At 40.4% G+C, this 18,653-nt stretch overlaps 1 protein-coding gene across 2 annotated transcripts in view; it reads left to right on the top strand.

Annotated features, from left to right (window-relative positions):
- tecpr2 (tectonin beta-propeller repeat containing 2) overlaps positions 1-18,653 on the top strand; it is a 120,867-nt gene that overhangs the window by 4,225 nt on the left and 97,989 nt on the right. For both annotated transcript variants that reach the window (XR_005946214.1, XM_041213868.1), the window contains exons 2-6: positions 6,064-6,301; positions 6,595-6,723; positions 8,023-8,151; positions 11,651-11,808; positions 17,945-18,263. Coding sequence is in view for 1 of the 2 variants with exons in the window: in XM_041213868.1 (XP_041069802.1) it covers positions 6,083-6,301; positions 6,595-6,723; positions 8,023-8,151; positions 11,651-11,808; positions 17,945-18,263 (954 nt within the window). In the remaining variant the exon portion in view is untranslated. The remainder of the gene's footprint in view (positions 1-6,063; positions 6,302-6,594; positions 6,724-8,022; positions 8,152-11,650; positions 11,809-17,944; positions 18,264-18,653) is intronic.

Below are 18,653 nucleotides of genomic sequence, written 5' to 3'. Positions count from 1 at the left end.
GATTCTTGATTCTAGAAGTTATTGTTTTGTAAAATTGACATTTTATGCTTTTGTCCAATCAAGACTTCTTCATTAATATTATTTTGGTATAAAGCTAATGGAATTCACATAGTAACTTTCCCTCTTCCCCTTTTGATGAAACCACAGGTACTTGATGCCTTGGAATATCTCACTGAGATGGTCATTTGTAACATGTAATCTGTGCCAAAGCATGTTGGCAGGTTGTTCAGAGTGGTGCCTGAAGGCTGGAAGATTGCAAATGTTACAAATGCTCAAAAAAAGGGAAAGGGCTAAACCTGAAACTACAGGCCAGTCAGTCTTATGTTGGTGATGGCGAAACTTTTGAGACAATAATCCAGCTCAAAGTTAATTGGCGTTTGGATAGCAGCTCGCATTTGTTAGTGCCTTTGACTACTTTGATTGTCTTTGCTGAGTTACGGAGAGGGTGGATTTTGATGTTGCGGACCTGGATTTTCAAAAGCTGTTTGTAAAAGTACTGCATAGTAGGTTGGTTAGCAAAATTGAAGTCTGTGGGATCAAAGGGGCAGTGGCTGTGTGGATGCAAAATTGATGTAAAGGTCAGAAAGCAGAGTTATGGTGAGCAATTTGATTTCAGACTAGAGGGAAGTGTTGTTCCCCAGGGGTGAGCATTGGAGCTGTTGCTCTTTTGATGTGTACCAAATCCTGGCCATTAACATAAAATGTGAGGTTATCCATTTTGGTAGCAAAAACAGGAAGGCAGATTATTATCTGAATGGCTATAAATTGAGAGAGGGGAATATGCAACGAGACCTGGGTGTCCATGTACACCCGTCGCTGAAGGTAAGCATGCAGGTGCAGCAGGTGGTAAAGAAGGCAAATTGGCCTTCATAGCCAAAGGATTCGAGTACAGGAACAGGGATGTCTTGCTGCAATTGTACAGGGCCTTGGTGAGACCACACCTGGAATATTGTGTGCAGTTTTGGTCTCCTTATCTGAGGATGGATGTACTTGCTATAGAGGGAGTACAGTGAAGGTTTACCTGATTGATTCCTGGGATGGCAGGACTGACATATGAGGAGAGATTGAGTCAATTAGGATTATATTCGCTGGAGTTGAAGAATGAGGAGGGAATCTCATAGAAACCTATAAAATTCTAACAGGTCTAGACAGGGTAGATGCAGGAAGGATGTTCCCGATGGTGGGGGAGTCCAGAACCAAGGGTCACAGTCTGAGGATGCAGGGTAGATCATATAGGACTGAGATAAGGAGAAATATCTTCACCCAGAGAGTGGTGAGTCTGTGGAATTCATTGCCACAGAAAGTAGTTGAGACCAAAACATTGTATGCTTTCAAGAAGGAGTTAGATATAGCTCTTGGGGTGAAAGGGATCACAGGGTATGGGGAGAAAGCGGGAGCAGGTTATTGAGTTGGATGATCAGCCATGATCATAATGAATGGCGGAGCAGGCTCAACGGGCCAAATGGCCTATTCCTGCTCCTAGTTTCTATGTTTCTAAAAGGCATAATTTCAAAGTTCTGCAGCTGACACAAAACTCAATGTAGTTAAAAAAAAGTGAGGAAGCTAGTAACTGACACCAGGAGGTGAAAATAGGCAGACTCATGACAAATGGAAGTGTGAAGTGATTAATTTTGTTTAGAAGAATGAGAGGCAAAATAAACAAAGTGGCACAATTTTACAGGGGGGTGAAGGAACAAAGAGATATGGGGATGTCTGTACACCTTTTGAAGATGGCAAGATAAATTCAAAACGCATACTGAACCTTTGGCTTCATAAATAGAGTGCAAAAGCAAGGAAGCTATCCTAAACCTTTTTATGAAATGTTGGTTAGGCCCCAGCTAGAATATTGTAAACAGTTCTGGATGCCATACTATAAGAAGGATGCGAAGGCCTTGCAGAATATACAGCTGAGATTTACTAGAATGATGTTAGGAATGAAAAATGTCAGCCATATGAAGAAACTGGTGAAGCTTGGGTTGTTCACCTTAGAACAGAGAAGGTTAAGAAGCCAGCTGTTCAAAATATGAAGAGTTTTGACAGAGTTAATACTGAATAACTAAGGAAAGGGTAGGGCCTATCGGAGATGTACATGGTAACTTGTGTGTTGATGCTGAAGACGTGGGCAAGGTTGTCAATGAATACTTTGTCTCTGTCTTCACCAAGAAGAGGGATGATGCAGACATTCTAGTTGAGGAGTGTGAAATATTAGATACAATAAGTATTAAGAGGTGAGGACTAACTGGAGGAACTGACATCCTTGAAGGTGGCTAAATCACCAGGGCTGGATGGATTGTATTCCTGTTGCTCAAGGAAGCCAGGGAGGAAATAGCAGATCTCTGAGGATCATTTTCTAATCCTTATTCAATACAGGTGAGGCACCAGCGGATTGGAGGTCTGCGAACACTGTACCAATATTTAAAAAGGGTGCAAAGGATAGGCCAGAAAATTATAGACCAGTCAGTCTGATTTCAGTGATAGGCGGATTACTGGAATCAATTCTGAGAGACAGGACATACTGTCACTTAGAAAGGCACAGATTGGTCAGGGGTAGTCAGCATGGTTTTGTTAGGGGAAGATCGTGTCTTGTAACTTAATAAAATTTTTTGAGGAAGTGACAAGGAGGATGGATGAGGGTAGTGTAGTCGATGCTGTCTACATGGATTTCAGTAAGGCATTTGACAAGGTCCCACAAGGCAGACTGGTCAGAAAAGTGAAATCCCATGGGATACAGGGGAAGGTGGCAAATTGGATCTAAAATTGGCTCAGCGACAGGAAACAAAGGGTAATGGTCAATGGATGTTTTTTGTGAATGGAAAGTGGTCTCCAGTGGCGTACCACAAGGCTCAGTATTGGGGCCCTTGCTGTTTGTTCTATATATTAATGATTTGGACCTAAATGGCCACAACTAGAATTTTTTGTACAGTTCTGGTCACCCCATTAAAGGAAGGACATAATTGCTTTGGAGAGAGTACAGAGGAGATTTTAAAGAATGTTGCCAGGGCTGGAAAATTGCAGCCAAGAGGAAAGATTGGATAGGCTGGAGTTGCTTTTCCTTAGAACAGAGGAGGCTGAGGGGTGACCTAATTGATGTGTATAAAATTATGAGGGGCCTAGATAGGGTAGACAGGAAAGACTTGTTTCCCTTAGCTGAGGGGTCAATTACCAAGGGCATAGATTTAAGGTGATTGATAGAAGGGTTAGTGGGCACATGAGGAAAAGCTTTTTCTCTCCAAGGGTGGTGGGTATCTGGAATTTACTGCCTAAATTAATAGTTGAGGCTGAACCGCTCAATTCGTTTAAAAGTTACCTGGATCTGCATCTGTAGTGCTGTAACCTGCAAGGCTACTGACCAGGTGCTGGAAAGTGGGATTAAAAATGAGCATATAGTTTCTTTTTTCTTGGGCTAGCGCAGACACGATGGGCTGAAATGGCCTCTTTTTGTGCCGTAATGTTTCTATGGTCCTAAATAAGGAGAAACTGTTTCCAGTGGTGAGAGGGTTTGTAAACCGAGGGCACAGATTTATGATATTTGGCAAGTGCCAGAGGTGGCTTGAGGGGGGGAAAATCATTACCGGTCAGTTATTGTGACTTGGAGTGCATTGCTGAAAGGGTAGTTTGGCAGGTTTGGTCTTGAAGGAGGAAATTTGCAGGTTTATAGGAAAAAATCAAGGGAGTAGGACTAATTGGATGGATTTTAAAAGCTCCAAGCAGGCATGATGGGTTGAATGGCCTCCTTCTGTGCTGTAACCTTCTATAATTTTATGAAGACCTACCCTTTCCATCCCAAATGCTAACATTTGGATCAATTTTAACACCTTACGCAGATGGAAATCAAGCAGGATAGGCAGCTGAAATGGAGCAGGGGACCACTTGAGTCCTGGTGTGGTTAAAATTGCTGGTGGCATGGACGTGCATCTCAACCAGCAGGGTCCTCTTGTAATATGCAGATCAGGCTCTGCTCTGCTATTTTAAACTGAAGCCTGAGTGCTGTTTCCTCCCCACGAGCCAAACTTGCTGGGAGAAGCAACCAGTGTTAGAAGGGGCCCAGCAAGACAAACCTTCTGCCATCCAATTTTTTAAGAGCCAGGGACTGCTTCCTACCGTCTGTTATGGTTGAGAAATTGGCAAGCAGTTTATGGGTGAGGCCTGGGTGAGCCTCCATGTTTCTGTTCCTGAACTGGCTGAACACTCCCCTTGCTGCGTTCCTGCCTGGAAGTTAAAATTGAGTTGGAGCCACTGGATAGACATCAGGAGCAAAGGCTCAGTCTAATTATCTCCATCCAGGGCTGACTTTTAACTCCCATATGGATAGCCCAGTTAAGGTTCAGCTGATTACTCATGGATGATGAAATTGAACCTGGATTTTGTGGTCTACATGATTGCTGTATCCACTATCTAAATCCACTGACATATAGAGGGAGTATACAAGTGCTAAGGCTGCAAGAGCAGGTCAGAGGCGGGGAATTCTATGGTGTGTAAATCACCTCCTGACTCCCCAAAGCTTGTCCATCATCCACAAGGCACAAAGCAGAAATATGTATTATTGAGAGTATTATTAAAACCAGAGAACTGATCTTGATTATTGGAAATAGGTTTGTACGTACTAGAAGTCATCAAATCTTTATGGCACAGGGAGAGGGCATTTGTCCATCAAGTCCTTGCCAGCTCCCCATAGAGCAATCTTGTTGATCTGCACCTTATCCACCACATTAAACATTCAGTGCCTCCACCACCAGTGCACGGTGGCAGCAGTGTACACCATCTACAAGATGCACTGCAGTAACTCACAGAGGCTCCTTTGACAGTACCTCCCACGCCCATGACCTGTATCACCTAGAAGGACAAGGGCAGCAGGCACATGGGAACACCACTACTTACAAGTTCCCCTCCAAGCCACACCCCACCCTGTCTTGGAACTGTATCTCCATTCCTTCACTATCACTGGGTCAAAATCCTAGAACTCCCTGACAGAACTGTGAGTGTACCTACACCACATGGACTGCAGTGGTTCAAGAAAGCAGCTCAGCACCCCCTTCTCAAGGGCAATTAGGGAAGGGCAACAAATGCTAGCCTAGCCAGCAATGCCCAATTCCTTTGAAAAAAAAATTGTCCTGCAGTTTAAAAGCTTCATAGTGGCAGGAATTCCCAAATATGAAGTAGAGAAAGGCCTGTAATGTAAAACAGTCTGCTGCTCAGTTATCGAAGCAATTGGATCTCTGGCTCCAGATTGTTCTTTGATTGGCTATCCAAACCATGGGGAGCAGTGTACATTGCTCAGTCTGTTTGCATTTTAAGCATTTGCCTTGACTTACCTTGTATTGTGTTGCTACTTCCAGCCTAAATAAGCATATGGGAAAATTATCCTAATTCTATCTCTGGCCTGCTCTCTTTCATGGGAACAGTGGGATTGATCCCTGTTAACAACATGCTTCAGGAGCTGACACCTCAAGAAAAATTGCCTTCAGATTTTAAGATGCTGTACGTTTGTGCTGAACCATCTGTAACCTTTTCCACTGATGTTTTACTGTGGTGGTTTATTCCATTGTGGTTTTGTGATATTGGCATACCTGTTGTGTATTTTTGTTTATAGTGTAAGCTGCTTCTAAGAAGCTCATCATCAGGTAATGTTTTGTCTATTATATATTGTTGCCTGCCATGCCTATTAATGACTTGTATTTTCTTGCTGGTACAAGTTTTTCTGTATTAACATGCCAGGTTTCAGTTGTAGCCGTATCATGTTTGTCACATTATAGCTACATCCTGGAGGCCTTTTGCACTATATCATATCCCACCATTGACATGTGTGCAAGTTCCAAAATGTTCTAAAGTAAGGTAATTATTTCCAGCAGCGAATTGAAGTGAAGTTAACTTCCATTATTAGTAGTTAAATACTTTATTTCCTAGGTTTAGAGTTGATATTTGAGATAACTGACTAATCAACAATGACCTTGACTGTCCAATATAAACTTGACTGATTTAAATGGATTGCATTTTGTCACCTGTTTACTTGGTGCTAATGAGCATTTCTAATTACATTTTCCTTTTTTTTGTTTTTCAATATAGACAGTGTTTTATTGGTGCCATGGCATTAGATGTGCACTTCACAATGTTTAAGGAGTTCAGTCCACTATATTACCTACTTAATGCTATCCCGGCAAAAGTACAAAAAGGATTTCGAAATGTACTCGTGCATCTCACAGCACTTGATGCCAATAAAGACTACATTGCAGTGGGCAGTAGCATTGGTATGCTTTATCTCTACTGCAGGCGGCTGAACAAGATGACCAAATATAATCTGGAGGTATGTTTGAGCATGAGCCTGTTGCTGTAGTTGTGGGAATAAAACTGTTGCTTGAGACCGGGTGATGCAGTGGGTTAAATATTACTTTTTCAACTCCAATACTTTGATGTTATTCTCAATCCTTTTGGCTAATGTTAATGTTAGACCCACTCTTATGAGATTCTCACATTTTTAATGGATGTATCCAAATATATCTTGAGTATATCTTCAAAATGAATTAAACTGAGCAGCTTTGTATATGTTTCAGAAAACCTGTGATCTAGTTTCTAAAAGCATTTTTTTTTCTCATTAAGGGTAAAACTGATATTATTAGAGTGGTGAAATTGTTGGCCTGCTTTGATGACCTTGTTGCCGTTGGGACATCTTCAGGAAGGGTGGTACTTTTCCAGCTGGTTTCCCCATTGCCTGGGAGAAACAAGCAGGTAAATTAAAACTTTAGAAGCAACATTTAGTTTCTTCACAACTAGGAGAATTTTGTTCTTGGATGTAATAGCTTCTGCAGAGTTTCTCTTCCTATTAGCTTTGCTGAAAAAAATATTTTATCGGTTTCTGTAGCTGCCAAAGCAGTCTGCTATTTTTTCTCTAACCGGCAATGCTGCTACTGTATTGGGTATTCAGATTAAGCAGGGAAAGAACATCTTTTCTCAGGTGCTTTGGAAAAAAATCTTTTGATGAATAGATTTCCTTCTAATTAATTTTTATTTCTGTTTTGAAGATCTCTTCAAGCTAAACACAATAGCTGAAAATGCTATTGGGTGACCCGCTTCAGGTCTCTTGAAGGTACCCTTCAGCTACTGTTAGGGAGTGTAGGAGTGGCGTGACTTTCCTTCTGATTTTTCTGTTAAGTTATTAGATTGTGGGTTCAGTCTCTGCTCCTGGACTGGGGAAGTGCTCTGGTGTTGGCAATGCAGTTTTACAGATATGTTAGAAATCAAGGCCTCTGTCTCTGTGCAGGCAATATTGTTGATCCCCTAGCACCCTGGAAATTTAGTGGAGTCTCCTAACAATCCTATCAGCACTAGCAAAAAAAAAAGCATTAATTTCTATCTGTGAGATCTCACTGGGTATAAAATGACTGCTGTATTTGCCCAAGTCATTGTACTTCAGCATAATGCATTGTATATTAGATACTCGGCAGTACAGGTACAATGTAATTTTTTTCTGCCATCCAATTATAATAAAAATAAAATTCACAATAGCCTGATGCTATGGAAAGCATTCACCATATTGTTGCTATACATTAATGTTGCATTTTGCCATAAGAAAATTGAGTTAAGCGGTTGGCTTTCAGTTGAATGCAGCATTTTTTGTTTAGTATGCCTCACTAACCAGATTTGCTGGTTATCTTCAGAGTCTTGTATTTGACAAATAATCTTAAGTTCAATTCAGGATTTCTAATGATACTTTTAAGTAAAGAAAATGCACTGATTGTTAGTTATTCAGAATTTTTTTTTTATTTCATCCATGGTCTCCCAAAATTGTAGTCTGTTTTTATTTGTCTGCCACTTGCAGAAGAGTTCAAAGAAAATAATCTGTATCTTGTCTTGCAAATTCTGATTTAAGCTCCTGCAAATTAGAAAAGTAAATTATGAAAAAATGAAGTTTGTGTTCTACAATGTAGCAGAATAGTTTAATTTGCATATTGATAAAAATTGTTACCTTTCTATGCTGCAGACTTTCCTGTTTTTCTTGTATTTTATGATGTAATTCTTGCTCCACAGTTGCGCCGTTTTGATGTGGGTATTCACAAAAGTAATATTACAGCACTAGCATGGAGCACCAATGGAATGAAACTGTTCTCTGGGGATGATCAGGGCAAAGTAGTGTATGCTATTGTCGACTTGGATCAGGTAATGAGAATCATAAAATAATAAATTGTGAACAGATAGGCTAGCTGTTAGTTGCATTTACCATACATTTGCAAATCTATAATCCTGTTTGGGAAAACACTTTCTGGAAATAGGCTACCTTTTTTGAAGTTGCGAGTTAATTAAAAATGTTCAGTTTGATTTTAAAAGAAAATAACTTTGCAAAATAGTGGTATTGTTGGTGTGTATAATAGACACTTTTTTATGTTGGATATCCACAAGAAGAATGTCGGCAGTTGGCTACTATTGAAGAATGTTGGCAACTATTATTTTAATGAACTAGCAAAACTGTGACTGTCACTAATATTTGAACCATCAGATGGTGATAAATCAATTACTGAACAGTCTAATGACATAATTAGGGGCACCAAAGATAAACAGTCCTCATCCAACATGCACAATTTCCAACCAGAGTAATTGGGTAACATGGTAAGGGTCTTGAGGGATATGTCTGATTGGGATGTTAACATAAAATAACATAACATGATGTAGCACAGGAGGTGGTCATTTGGCTCATCATGCCTGTGCTAGCTCTTTGGCAGTGCTCTCCAAATTAATTCCATTGCCACCCTTTTATGATTAATGGTGTTCCCCAAGGATCTGTACTGGAATTTCATTTCTAACCATAATTAATTATTTGAATAAAGGAATAAGTTGCAGATGATGCTAATTTGGAAGGGACAGTAAGTTGATTAGGTCAGCTGATGACAAAGAGCCGTGCTCTAAGTGAATGGGCAAAACTATGGCAGATGGAGTTCAATATGGGGGAAATGTGAGTTCATCCACTATGGATCTGAAAGAAGTCTGATTTTTTTTCTTTAATGGTTAATGGTAAGAGGCAAGAGCTGTGGTTGGGCAAAAGATTTTGGTGTCATTGACATCACTAAAAGCTACTGTACAGGTACAAAAATATAATGAAGGCCAATGGAATTTTAGCCTATACCTTCAGAGAGCTGGAATACAAAAGTGAGGAAGTGTTGTATCACTTGTATAGAGCCTTGGTCAGGTCCCATCTGATGTACAATAAGTCCTGTTTTAAGTTGTTCCTCTTTAACGTGGCAGATATAGTGGGGTATGTATGCGTACTTTCCAGTTTAACATCATTTCATGTCAGATTCAATGTAGCTTCGCGTGACCTGATCAACGCCATTTTGGAGCAGCCTCTTCTGATCCCCTACTCTCTTCCTCGATGCAGGGAGGATGTTCCCCCTGGTTGGGGAATCTAGAATTAGGAGCCACAGTCTCCGGATATGAGGCAGGCCGTTTAGGATTGAGATGAGGAAAAGTTGCTTCACTCAGAGGGTAGTCAACCCAAGGAATTCACTACCACAGAGGGCTGTGGAGGCTGGGTCACTGAGTATATTCATGAAAGAAATTGATAATTTTTTGGATATTAGGGGCATCAAGGGGTATGGAGAGAAAGTGGAGAATATGGCGTAGAGATAGAGGATCAGCCATGATCATATCACTTCTGTCTCTTCTGCTTGCTGTCGACCTCAGCTCGCACTCGCCACAAAACTCCCACCCCCATCATTCTCTTGCTCACTTCCTCCCCTTGCCGCCCCTCTCCTGAGCTGTCGCTCACTGTGAGGAAGCAGGGGCTGGTCAAGCAACAGGGGAGGTGGCAAGCAGGTAGTTCAGAAATAAGTAGAAAAAATTAGATTTTTTAATATTTTAAATTTGTTTTGTTATTTAATTTACAAATTTAGGAATGCACAGTATCTCAACTTGCAGGGTATAATGTTTTGATGTTTTTTACTGGTGAGAACTACATTTTTTACATTTAAACAAATCAGATTCTCCCATTGATTGTAATGTGTTTCATTTAAAGTTGCATTATTCAGGGATGCAATTACAACGTTAGGCAAGTAATTACTGTATTATGTTCAATTTTAGGCTCCTAACATTTGGAAAGATACATTGACCTTGGATTGGGAAAGGTACATATTCACCAGAATGTTAGAAAGGAGTAGAATTAAATTGTAAGGACAGGTTGCATAAATTTGACTTGTTCAACCTTGAGTTTAGGAGATTGAGGGCTGGTTTAATTGCTGTTTAAATGATGAAGGAATCCAATAGGAAAGATGCAGGAAAGCTATCTCCTCTGATAGAGGAATCTAGAATAAGGGAGCATAATCTTAAATTAGGGATAGGCTGTTTAAAAGTGAAATGAGGAAGCACTTTTTCACATTAAGGGTAGTGGAAATCAGGAGTCCTTTGTCTCTGCACCTCAAAATACCAGCTTAAAATAAAAGCTGGGTCAGTTGAAATTTTCAAGACTGTGATCAATAGAATTTTGTTAAATAAGGGTACCAAGGACATGGAGTTGAGGTACACAGCAGCCATGATCGACTAGAATTGTACAGCGATGTTGAGGAACTAAATAGTTTACTTGTGCTCCTATGCAAGCTTGGCTGTGTACTTTTAGTCCAATGAAGCTGAATCAGTTGTTTTATCTCCTGACGGAGAACTGAAAATAGATAAGGACATATAGAATAGGTTCACCACAAACCAATTGGCTGATAATGATTTTTATAAAATCTTTAAGCAAAAATATTCAGAGACTGACTGCCAAGATCCAAAAATTCCTGAGTAGGTCTTAAAAATTGAGGGTCAATGTATGATTATTAAGTTTGCATATAAAATTTGAAATTATTAATTGTTGTGAAAGTAACATTATTACACCAGGTTGATCATGAAGAAACATATACTGAAGAGAGGTTGGTGGGGTGCAGTTTAGAGAAGGGGGAATACATTTCACAGCATGTTCTCACGTATATACCCTTTTTTGGTACTTTTGTCAATGCAACTGCCATTAAAGCAAGCCTTTTAGCATATTGGTGAAAACAAGATCTGCTGTGGAATAGCTGCACCCAACATCTGACATTGGTTACTGTCATCTGAATTACAGTTGCCAATGTAGATCTGATTCCCCATGGGTTTATTTTATTTGATACATGGCAATATAACTTGATAGCAAACTATCATGCTGATGGTTCATGTTGATTTTTGACCATTAGATTGTTGCCTTGCATGGCACAACTGTTCTGTTTTTCTCACTGTCAACTGTGCACCACTTATTCTGTTTGGATTACAAATGCGCAAATATATGCAAGACGTATTATCAAGAAATATAGCTGGCAACAGATAAGCTTATTCAGAAGGATCTTACAACTTAATTTTCAATTCTAGGACTCTTGGTGTTTTAATTACTGAGAGTAACTACTGGACCTATTCAATTTTATTTCCTTTGCAAATGTTTTTCTTTTTAGCACCGATTCTTAAATTTATATGGTGTAATTTTGCTGGTGAAATTGAGTTTTCTCATGTAGATATGAACATGTAAAGACAAAATTCATTATTTTATAAGCGTCTGTAATAGCCTTTTGACGATGAGTTGATATATCTGGTTGTATTCTTCAATGTTGAAAGACAAATGACATGGACCTTGAAAAAACTGCTGTATTCTGTTTTCTTGCAGGGTGTTTGTAGTCCCAGTGTGATATTAGAAGAGTCATCCCCTATAGTACAATTGGACTATACTCAAAAAGTTCTGCTTGTTTCAACTTGCCAGCGCTCTCTTCTTATTTATACCGAGCAGAATATTATCAAACAGGTTGGAACCCAGCCAAGAAAAAGGTAAGCAGACTAAATTTTAATAATCAAATGTTAAACAGTGCATCGAGTAAAATTGTTTGTGGCTTCTGAGTAATCAAAATCATAACATTGCTAATTTAGGCATCCTAACAACTTCAATTGTTGTGATCATGTCTGGATCTCAAGACATAGAGTAATTATGATATAGAAGGAGGCCGTTCGGCCCATTGAGTCCAAGCCAGCTTTCTATAGAGCAATCCAGTAAGTCCCATTCACCTGCTGCATCCCAGGTATAAAAAATGTTGTGACCTGCTAGCTCAGTGACTAAATTATCGTGCTGTATTACAAAATCATACAATTAAGGAAAATCCTAGGTTCCTACTCTGCGCTGATTGCAACTGGGACAGTTGTTAGTTTTAGTTTCCCAAGGTATGAAGGTGGAAAATTCAGTTCCTGATTGTCATCCAGTGAACCTTCTTGCAAATTGTGTGGAGAGGAATGGGGTCAATTGTATTGCCTCCGGTACTTGAATAGACTTCAGACATTCAAGTGCCCCTGCAGCTGCCCCTGAAATATTTCTCTTGGGTAAGTCCCTGCTTTCTGGAGAGTTGAGAAAGCTGGAAGAGGAAAGTGCAAATTTTATTTTTAGAAGAAGTATAAATAAATGAAAGTGGTCATCTGCAGTGTATATGAAGCTCTGCAATAAAAACATAACTGCCAGAGCCAGAATGGCGACAGGTTCTTAATTGAATTTGCCATAAATGAAGTACAGATTGTGATCTCCAGCCTGAATAATAATTAACCTTTGAATGCACTCCCCTTCAGTACGTCTGCAATAATTTATTGACCTAAAGGACCGCAACTCCAACTTAGCAGCACCATAATACATTTGTGTAGCGTAGCAAAACAATATACCATTCACTTTTTTGTGAGCAGTAACATAAGACTTCCAATAGCAGAAGTTTCACATGTGAAAGTCAAAAATTATATGCAGGTGTAGCTTATGTCTGCAAGGTTAAGCAAAAATAACTGAGATAGCCTAAAGGATGCAATATTGTTTTATAGTGGGCCTGTGTTGGTAGCAGACACTTGTGCTGTGTTGTGGCACAAACTTCAACCATTTGCATTGAGGGTGTGACTGCTGAAACCAGAAAACTCTGATATATTTGCCATAATGAAATTGAACAGGTATTCCAGTGCACAGCCACTGGGAATTGTTGAAGGAGTGCTCTTGACATTTAACCTGAGTTTATTTTCTGTTTTGTTAGTTTATTTGATTTTATCTTGAGCATCTAAGTCTATGACGCTCTTTTATCTCTTTTATTGTCAAAACTGCATTGTTCTGTTCAGTCAGCTGTTAATGTAACTCAGAGGAAGGTGACCATCCATGTATAAATATGGCTAATTTCCAGGGCCAAATCTAGAGCATTCCTCTTGTTTCACCCTCATTTTCCCCTTTTTTGTTAAAATATTTTCTCATGGTTTTCAGCAGTAACACAACCAGAAGTGCTTTCCCCACAATAGGAAGTGCAAGTATAGCTTTAAGATGCTGCTCTTGCACTTTAAGGTTCTGCCCAGAAAATCTGCACCCGCCCACTCTTTGTTCTCCCAGCACATGTTGCAAGTTGCACCGGGAGTTCATCTGTCATAAGATAATGAAGGGATGCCAGAAAGCACATGGAGGCTTCTTCCATGCACTGGTGGTGCAAATTGCTCTGTGCCACTAGTGTGTTGAGAGCAGAATCTAAGTCCATAATTAGTTTGTTAGTTCAAATTTCCCTAACTGTTGACTCCAGCAGATCACTTCCAAACTTCTTTCCAGAACTTTTTAGGGACAGCATTCGTTCTTCACGGACCTCAGTGCATGGCTTACAAGTACAATTAATAACCCAATATAAACCACTCAAAACTTGTTGGAATTGTATGGAATTCTAAGCATATCCCTCTCTCCACAGGCCTGCTCCTCTCTCAGGTCAGAGATCACAGCTTGAATTTTGTGGCTTTCTCCAATCATTCTCTCTTATTCACGTGTGTAGGAAGGTTCTGAGCCTCATCTTCATCTATGCTTTGTGCCTCACACTTTTCTCTTGTTGCAAGTATATTTCTTCCTATCTTCCTTGCAGCAAATCTTCCAATATCCAGATCATTCTAAGTCAGAAATCCTGCTCTTATTATTGCAGAATGTTTTTTTTCTCCAGTTATGTATTTTTATCTAATAGCAAAGCTCTGCATCTGCTCCATCCTGCTTCATTTCACTCTGGATGAAAGGAATGTTACAACATTCAGTCCTTGCACCCTTGTCCTCAGTAATTGTCAGTTTGAGTCCCATTCAGATTGCACCAGCTCTACTTCTTCTAAATTCTTCCTAGGTCACATTCCTCTGCTGAAGGACAACTGCATAACTTCTGATTCACTGTTGGCACTGCCATGGCTTGTGTGTGTTTTCTTTACTTGTAGGGTAATTTTTAAAAATGTATTTATACAGTTTAGTGATAAAGGATCAAGTTGATTCAGTAATTAAAACCTTTTGGAGGGTGTTTCAAAATTTCCCAAAGGCCCCCCCACCTGGACATCATCTTTTTCATCCCCTTTTTTTAAATTCACTTATGGATTGTTGGGTTCGCTGACCAGGCCAGCATTTATTGCCCATCCCTAATTGCCCTTGAGAAGGTGGTGGTGAGCTGCCTTCTTGAACCGCTGCAGTCCATGTGATGTAGGTACACCCACGGTGCTGTTAGGGAGGGAGTTCCAGGATTTTGACCCAGCCACAGTAAAGGAACAGCAATATATTTCCAAATCAGGATGGTGAGTGGCTTGAGGGTAACTTGCAGACGGTGGTGTTCCCATGTATCTGCTGCCCTTGTCCAGTTAAATGGTAGTGGCCATGGGTTTGGAAGGTGCCGCCGAAGGAGCCTTGGTGAGTTTCTGCAGTGTGTCTCATCAATGGTACACACTGCTGTCACTGTTCAGCGGTGGTGGAGGGAGCAAATGTTTATGGAAGGGTTGCCAATGAAGCAGGCTGCTTTGTCCTGGATGGTGTCAAGCTTCTTGAGTGTTGTGGGAGCTGCACTCATCTAGGCAAGTGGAAAGTACTCCATCACACTCCTGATTTGTAACTTGTAGATGGTGGATAGGCTTTGTAGAGTCAGGAGGTGAGTTATTCGCTGCAGGATTCTAACCACTGACCTGCCCTTCCAGCCTGCATATTTATATGGCTAGTCCAGTTCAGTTTCTGGTCAGTGGTAACCTCCCCCCAGGATGTTGATAGTGGGGGATTCAGTGATGGTGATGCCATTGAATGTCAAGGGGCGATGGTTAGATTCTCTCTAGTTGGAGATGGCCATTGCCCAGCACTTATGTAGCACAAAGTGAACATAGGCTCCTTAGAGAATGATGCTAGGGAAATAATAATAGGGAACCAGGAGATGGCAGAGGAGTTAAATAAATACTTTGCTTCAGTCTTCACAGAAGATAGACGGTAGAAGATAATAATAGCATTCCAAAAATACTAAATAATCAAGGGGCAAAAAGAGGGAGGAGGAAATAAATACCATAGCTATCACTGGAGAAAAAGTACTAGAGAAACTCATGGGGCTAAAGGCTGATAAGTCCCCAGGACCTGATGGGTTGCATCCTAGGATATTAAAAGAAGTAGCTACAGAGATAATGGACACGCTGGTAGTGATCTTCCAAGAATCCTTAGATTCTGGAAAAGTCCCAGAGGATTGGAGAACGACCAATCTAACACCCTAATTCAAAAAAGGAGGGAGACAAAAAAACAGGTAACTATAGGTCATTTAGCTTAACATCTGTCATTGGGAAAATGTTGGAATCTATTATAAAGGATGTAATTGCAGAGCATTTAGAAATACATAATCTAATCAAGTAGAGTCAGCATGGCTTCATGAAGGAGAAATCATGCCTAACAAATTTATTAGAATTCTTTGAGGAGGTAACAAGCAATATAGATAAAGCGGAACTAGTAGATGTAATACAATTGGATTTCAAAAAGGTGTTCAATAATACCGCGCATAAGGCTACTTAAGATAAGAGCCCGTGGTGTTAGGGGTAGTATATTAGAATGGATAGAGGATTGGCTAACTAATAGAAAACAGAGTTGGGATAAGGGGGGCATTTTTGGTAAGGCAACCTGTAACTAGTGAAGTGCCAAAGGGATCTCTGCTGGGGCCTTAATTATTTACAATATATGTTAATAACTTAGATGAGGGAAGTGAATGTACTATTGTCAAGTTTGAGTATGACACAAAAATAGGTGGGAAGGCAAGTGGTGAGGACGACATGAGTCTCCAGAGGGATATAGACAGGTTAAATGATTGGGCAAAAATTTTGCAGGTGGAATATAACGTGGCAAAATGTGAGGTTATGCATTTTGGCAGGAAGAATAGAGGAGTTGAATATTATTTAAATGGAGAAAGTCTGCAGAAGGCTGCAACATGGGGGGATTTGGGAGTCCTTGTGCATGAATCCCAAAAAGCTAACTTACAAGTTCAGCAGGTAATAAGGAAGGCAAATGGAAAGTTGGCCTTTATTTCAAAGGGAATGGAGTATAAAAATAGGGAAGTCTTGCTAAAACTATACAAGGCACTAGTTAGACCACACCTAGAATATTGTGAACAATTTTGGCCCCCTTATCTAAGGAAAGATATACTGGCATTGGAGGCAGTCCAGAGAATGTTCACCAGGTTGATTCTAGGTATAGAGGAATTTTCTTATGAGGAGCGGTTGAGTAGGTTGGGCCTGCACCCATTGAAGTTTAGAAGAAAGAGAGGCTACCTTATTGAAACATATAAGATTCTTAGGGGGCTTGACAGGGCAGATGCTGAGAGGTTGTTTCCTTTTGTGGGAGAGTCTAGGACCAGAGGGCATAATCTGAGTAAGGGGGCGCCCATTTAAAACAGATGAAGAGGAATTTCTTCTGAGGTTAGTGAACCTGTGGAATTCTTTACTGCAGAGGGCTTAGAGGCTGGGTTGTTAAGTGTATTTAAGGCTGAGATAGACAGATTTTTAATCAGTAAGGGAATCAAGGGTTATGGGGGAAAAGACAGGGAAGTGGAGCTGAGGATTATCAGATCAGCCACGATCTCAATGAATGACGGAGCAGACTCGATGGACCAAATGGCCTACTTCTACTCCTACATCTTATGGAATGTTACTTGCCACTTGTCAGCCCAAGCCTGGAGATTGTCCAGGTCTTGCCGCATTTGGACATGCATTGATTCAGTATCTGAGGAGTCTGAAATGGTGCTGAACATTGTGCAATCATCGAATATCCCCACTCCTGACCTTATGATGGAAGGAAGGTCATTATGAAGCAGCTGAAGATGGTTGGGCCTAGGATACCCTGAGGAACTCTGTCAGTGATGCCCTGGAAATGAGATGACTGACCTCCAACAACTGCAACCAATTTCCTTTGTGCTAGGTATGACTCCAACCAGTGGAGAGTTTTCCCCTGGTTCCCACCGACCCAAGTTTTGCTCGGGCTCCTTGATGCCACACTCGGTCAAATGTGGACTTGATGTCAAGGGTAAGCACACTCGCTTCACCTCTGGAGTTCAGCTCTTTTGTCCATGTTTGCTGTGCGAGACCCTGCACTTTCCTAGTCTTGAACTCTGGGACTTAGAGTTTGGGGAGTGCTTGAAGTTCCAGCCCTGGCCATTGCTGTCACTGGTGCTGCTGGGGCTATAGAGCTGCCAGCCAATTAGATTGCCTGGCAACACTCTCAGGTGGGACTTTGGACAGAAGTCCTGTCTCCAGCCAATTAACACTCCTTGGAGTTTTAAATGTGGGGCTGTTGTGATTGGTGGGGATACATTCCCCACCAACAGTCCAGGTGGCAGGGTGGGAAACCCCATCGAAAAAATCCTGCCTATTGAAAATCTTCTGAGTAATAATGTGGACGAATAATCAGATTCACAAGCTCCAGATATTAATTGCATGGTAATGTGCAGGTCATTTTTTTTCAGTAACACCATGGCTGGGAACGATACATTTGTTGATAATCAGTTATTAATAAATGTCACATTTCTTCCTAAGATGCATATTGGTTTTGTTGAAAATTCTCTATGTATGTTAGAAAAATATAAAATTTTATAGAAGTTCATTTTATACTCTCATGAGAACAATGGGCTGAAATATCTTTAATTTCCCATGTCCCTAGTGCTGGCAGATTTGGAGCATGTTTCATACCAGGCCTCTGTAAACAGACTGATGTGAATTTATATGCTTCGAGACCTGGACTTCGGCTGTGGAAATCGGATGTACAAGGGGTTGTTCAGTCAACTCTCCTTTTAAAAAACGTATTTACCAGTGGAGTGAAGCCATTTGAACTGTTACCTCGAGTGAAATCGGCAACTGCAAGCAAGGGTAATATTAAACCAAATGAGAGAAATCTCGGGCTGTTGGAGTGCTTCCTACGTGATGGATGGGTGCTGAGCTGGAATAAGACTAGTATTTATGTAATGGATGCAGTCAACCAGGTATGCAAAAGGAAAAGCTGGTATAATCTAAGCAGCTGCCTCTCTTGTGCTGTAAATGATTTATAAGTTGCTCACTAGTGTTGATCAACTTTAATATTGATTCTGTATATGTGAAAATATATATTCTAAGACAACATAATTCTTGGGCATTATTTGAGGAAAATAAATATTATTGTAAGTTGAGAGACTTTATGCAGCTCTTTGACTGCACCATGTAATGCAGGGTTTTCTTTGTGGTTCTAAGTACGATTAGTAAACTAATTAATGTTAGTGCTGGAGTAAAGGAAAACACTGTGCAAAGAATTTTTAATATAAGGCATTCTTCCTCTTTTTTTTCGCTTTACCCACCCTGTCTGCTGTCGATGATTTCAGAAAGAAATCATCTTTTCT

Source organism: Carcharodon carcharias, chromosome 20 (genome assembly GCF_017639515.1).
Source record: "Carcharodon carcharias isolate sCarCar2 chromosome 20, sCarCar2.pri, whole genome shotgun sequence".
Taxonomy (NCBI): domain Eukaryota; kingdom Metazoa; phylum Chordata; class Chondrichthyes; order Lamniformes; family Lamnidae; genus Carcharodon; species Carcharodon carcharias.
This window is presented reverse-complemented; position numbering and strand designations above follow the sequence as displayed.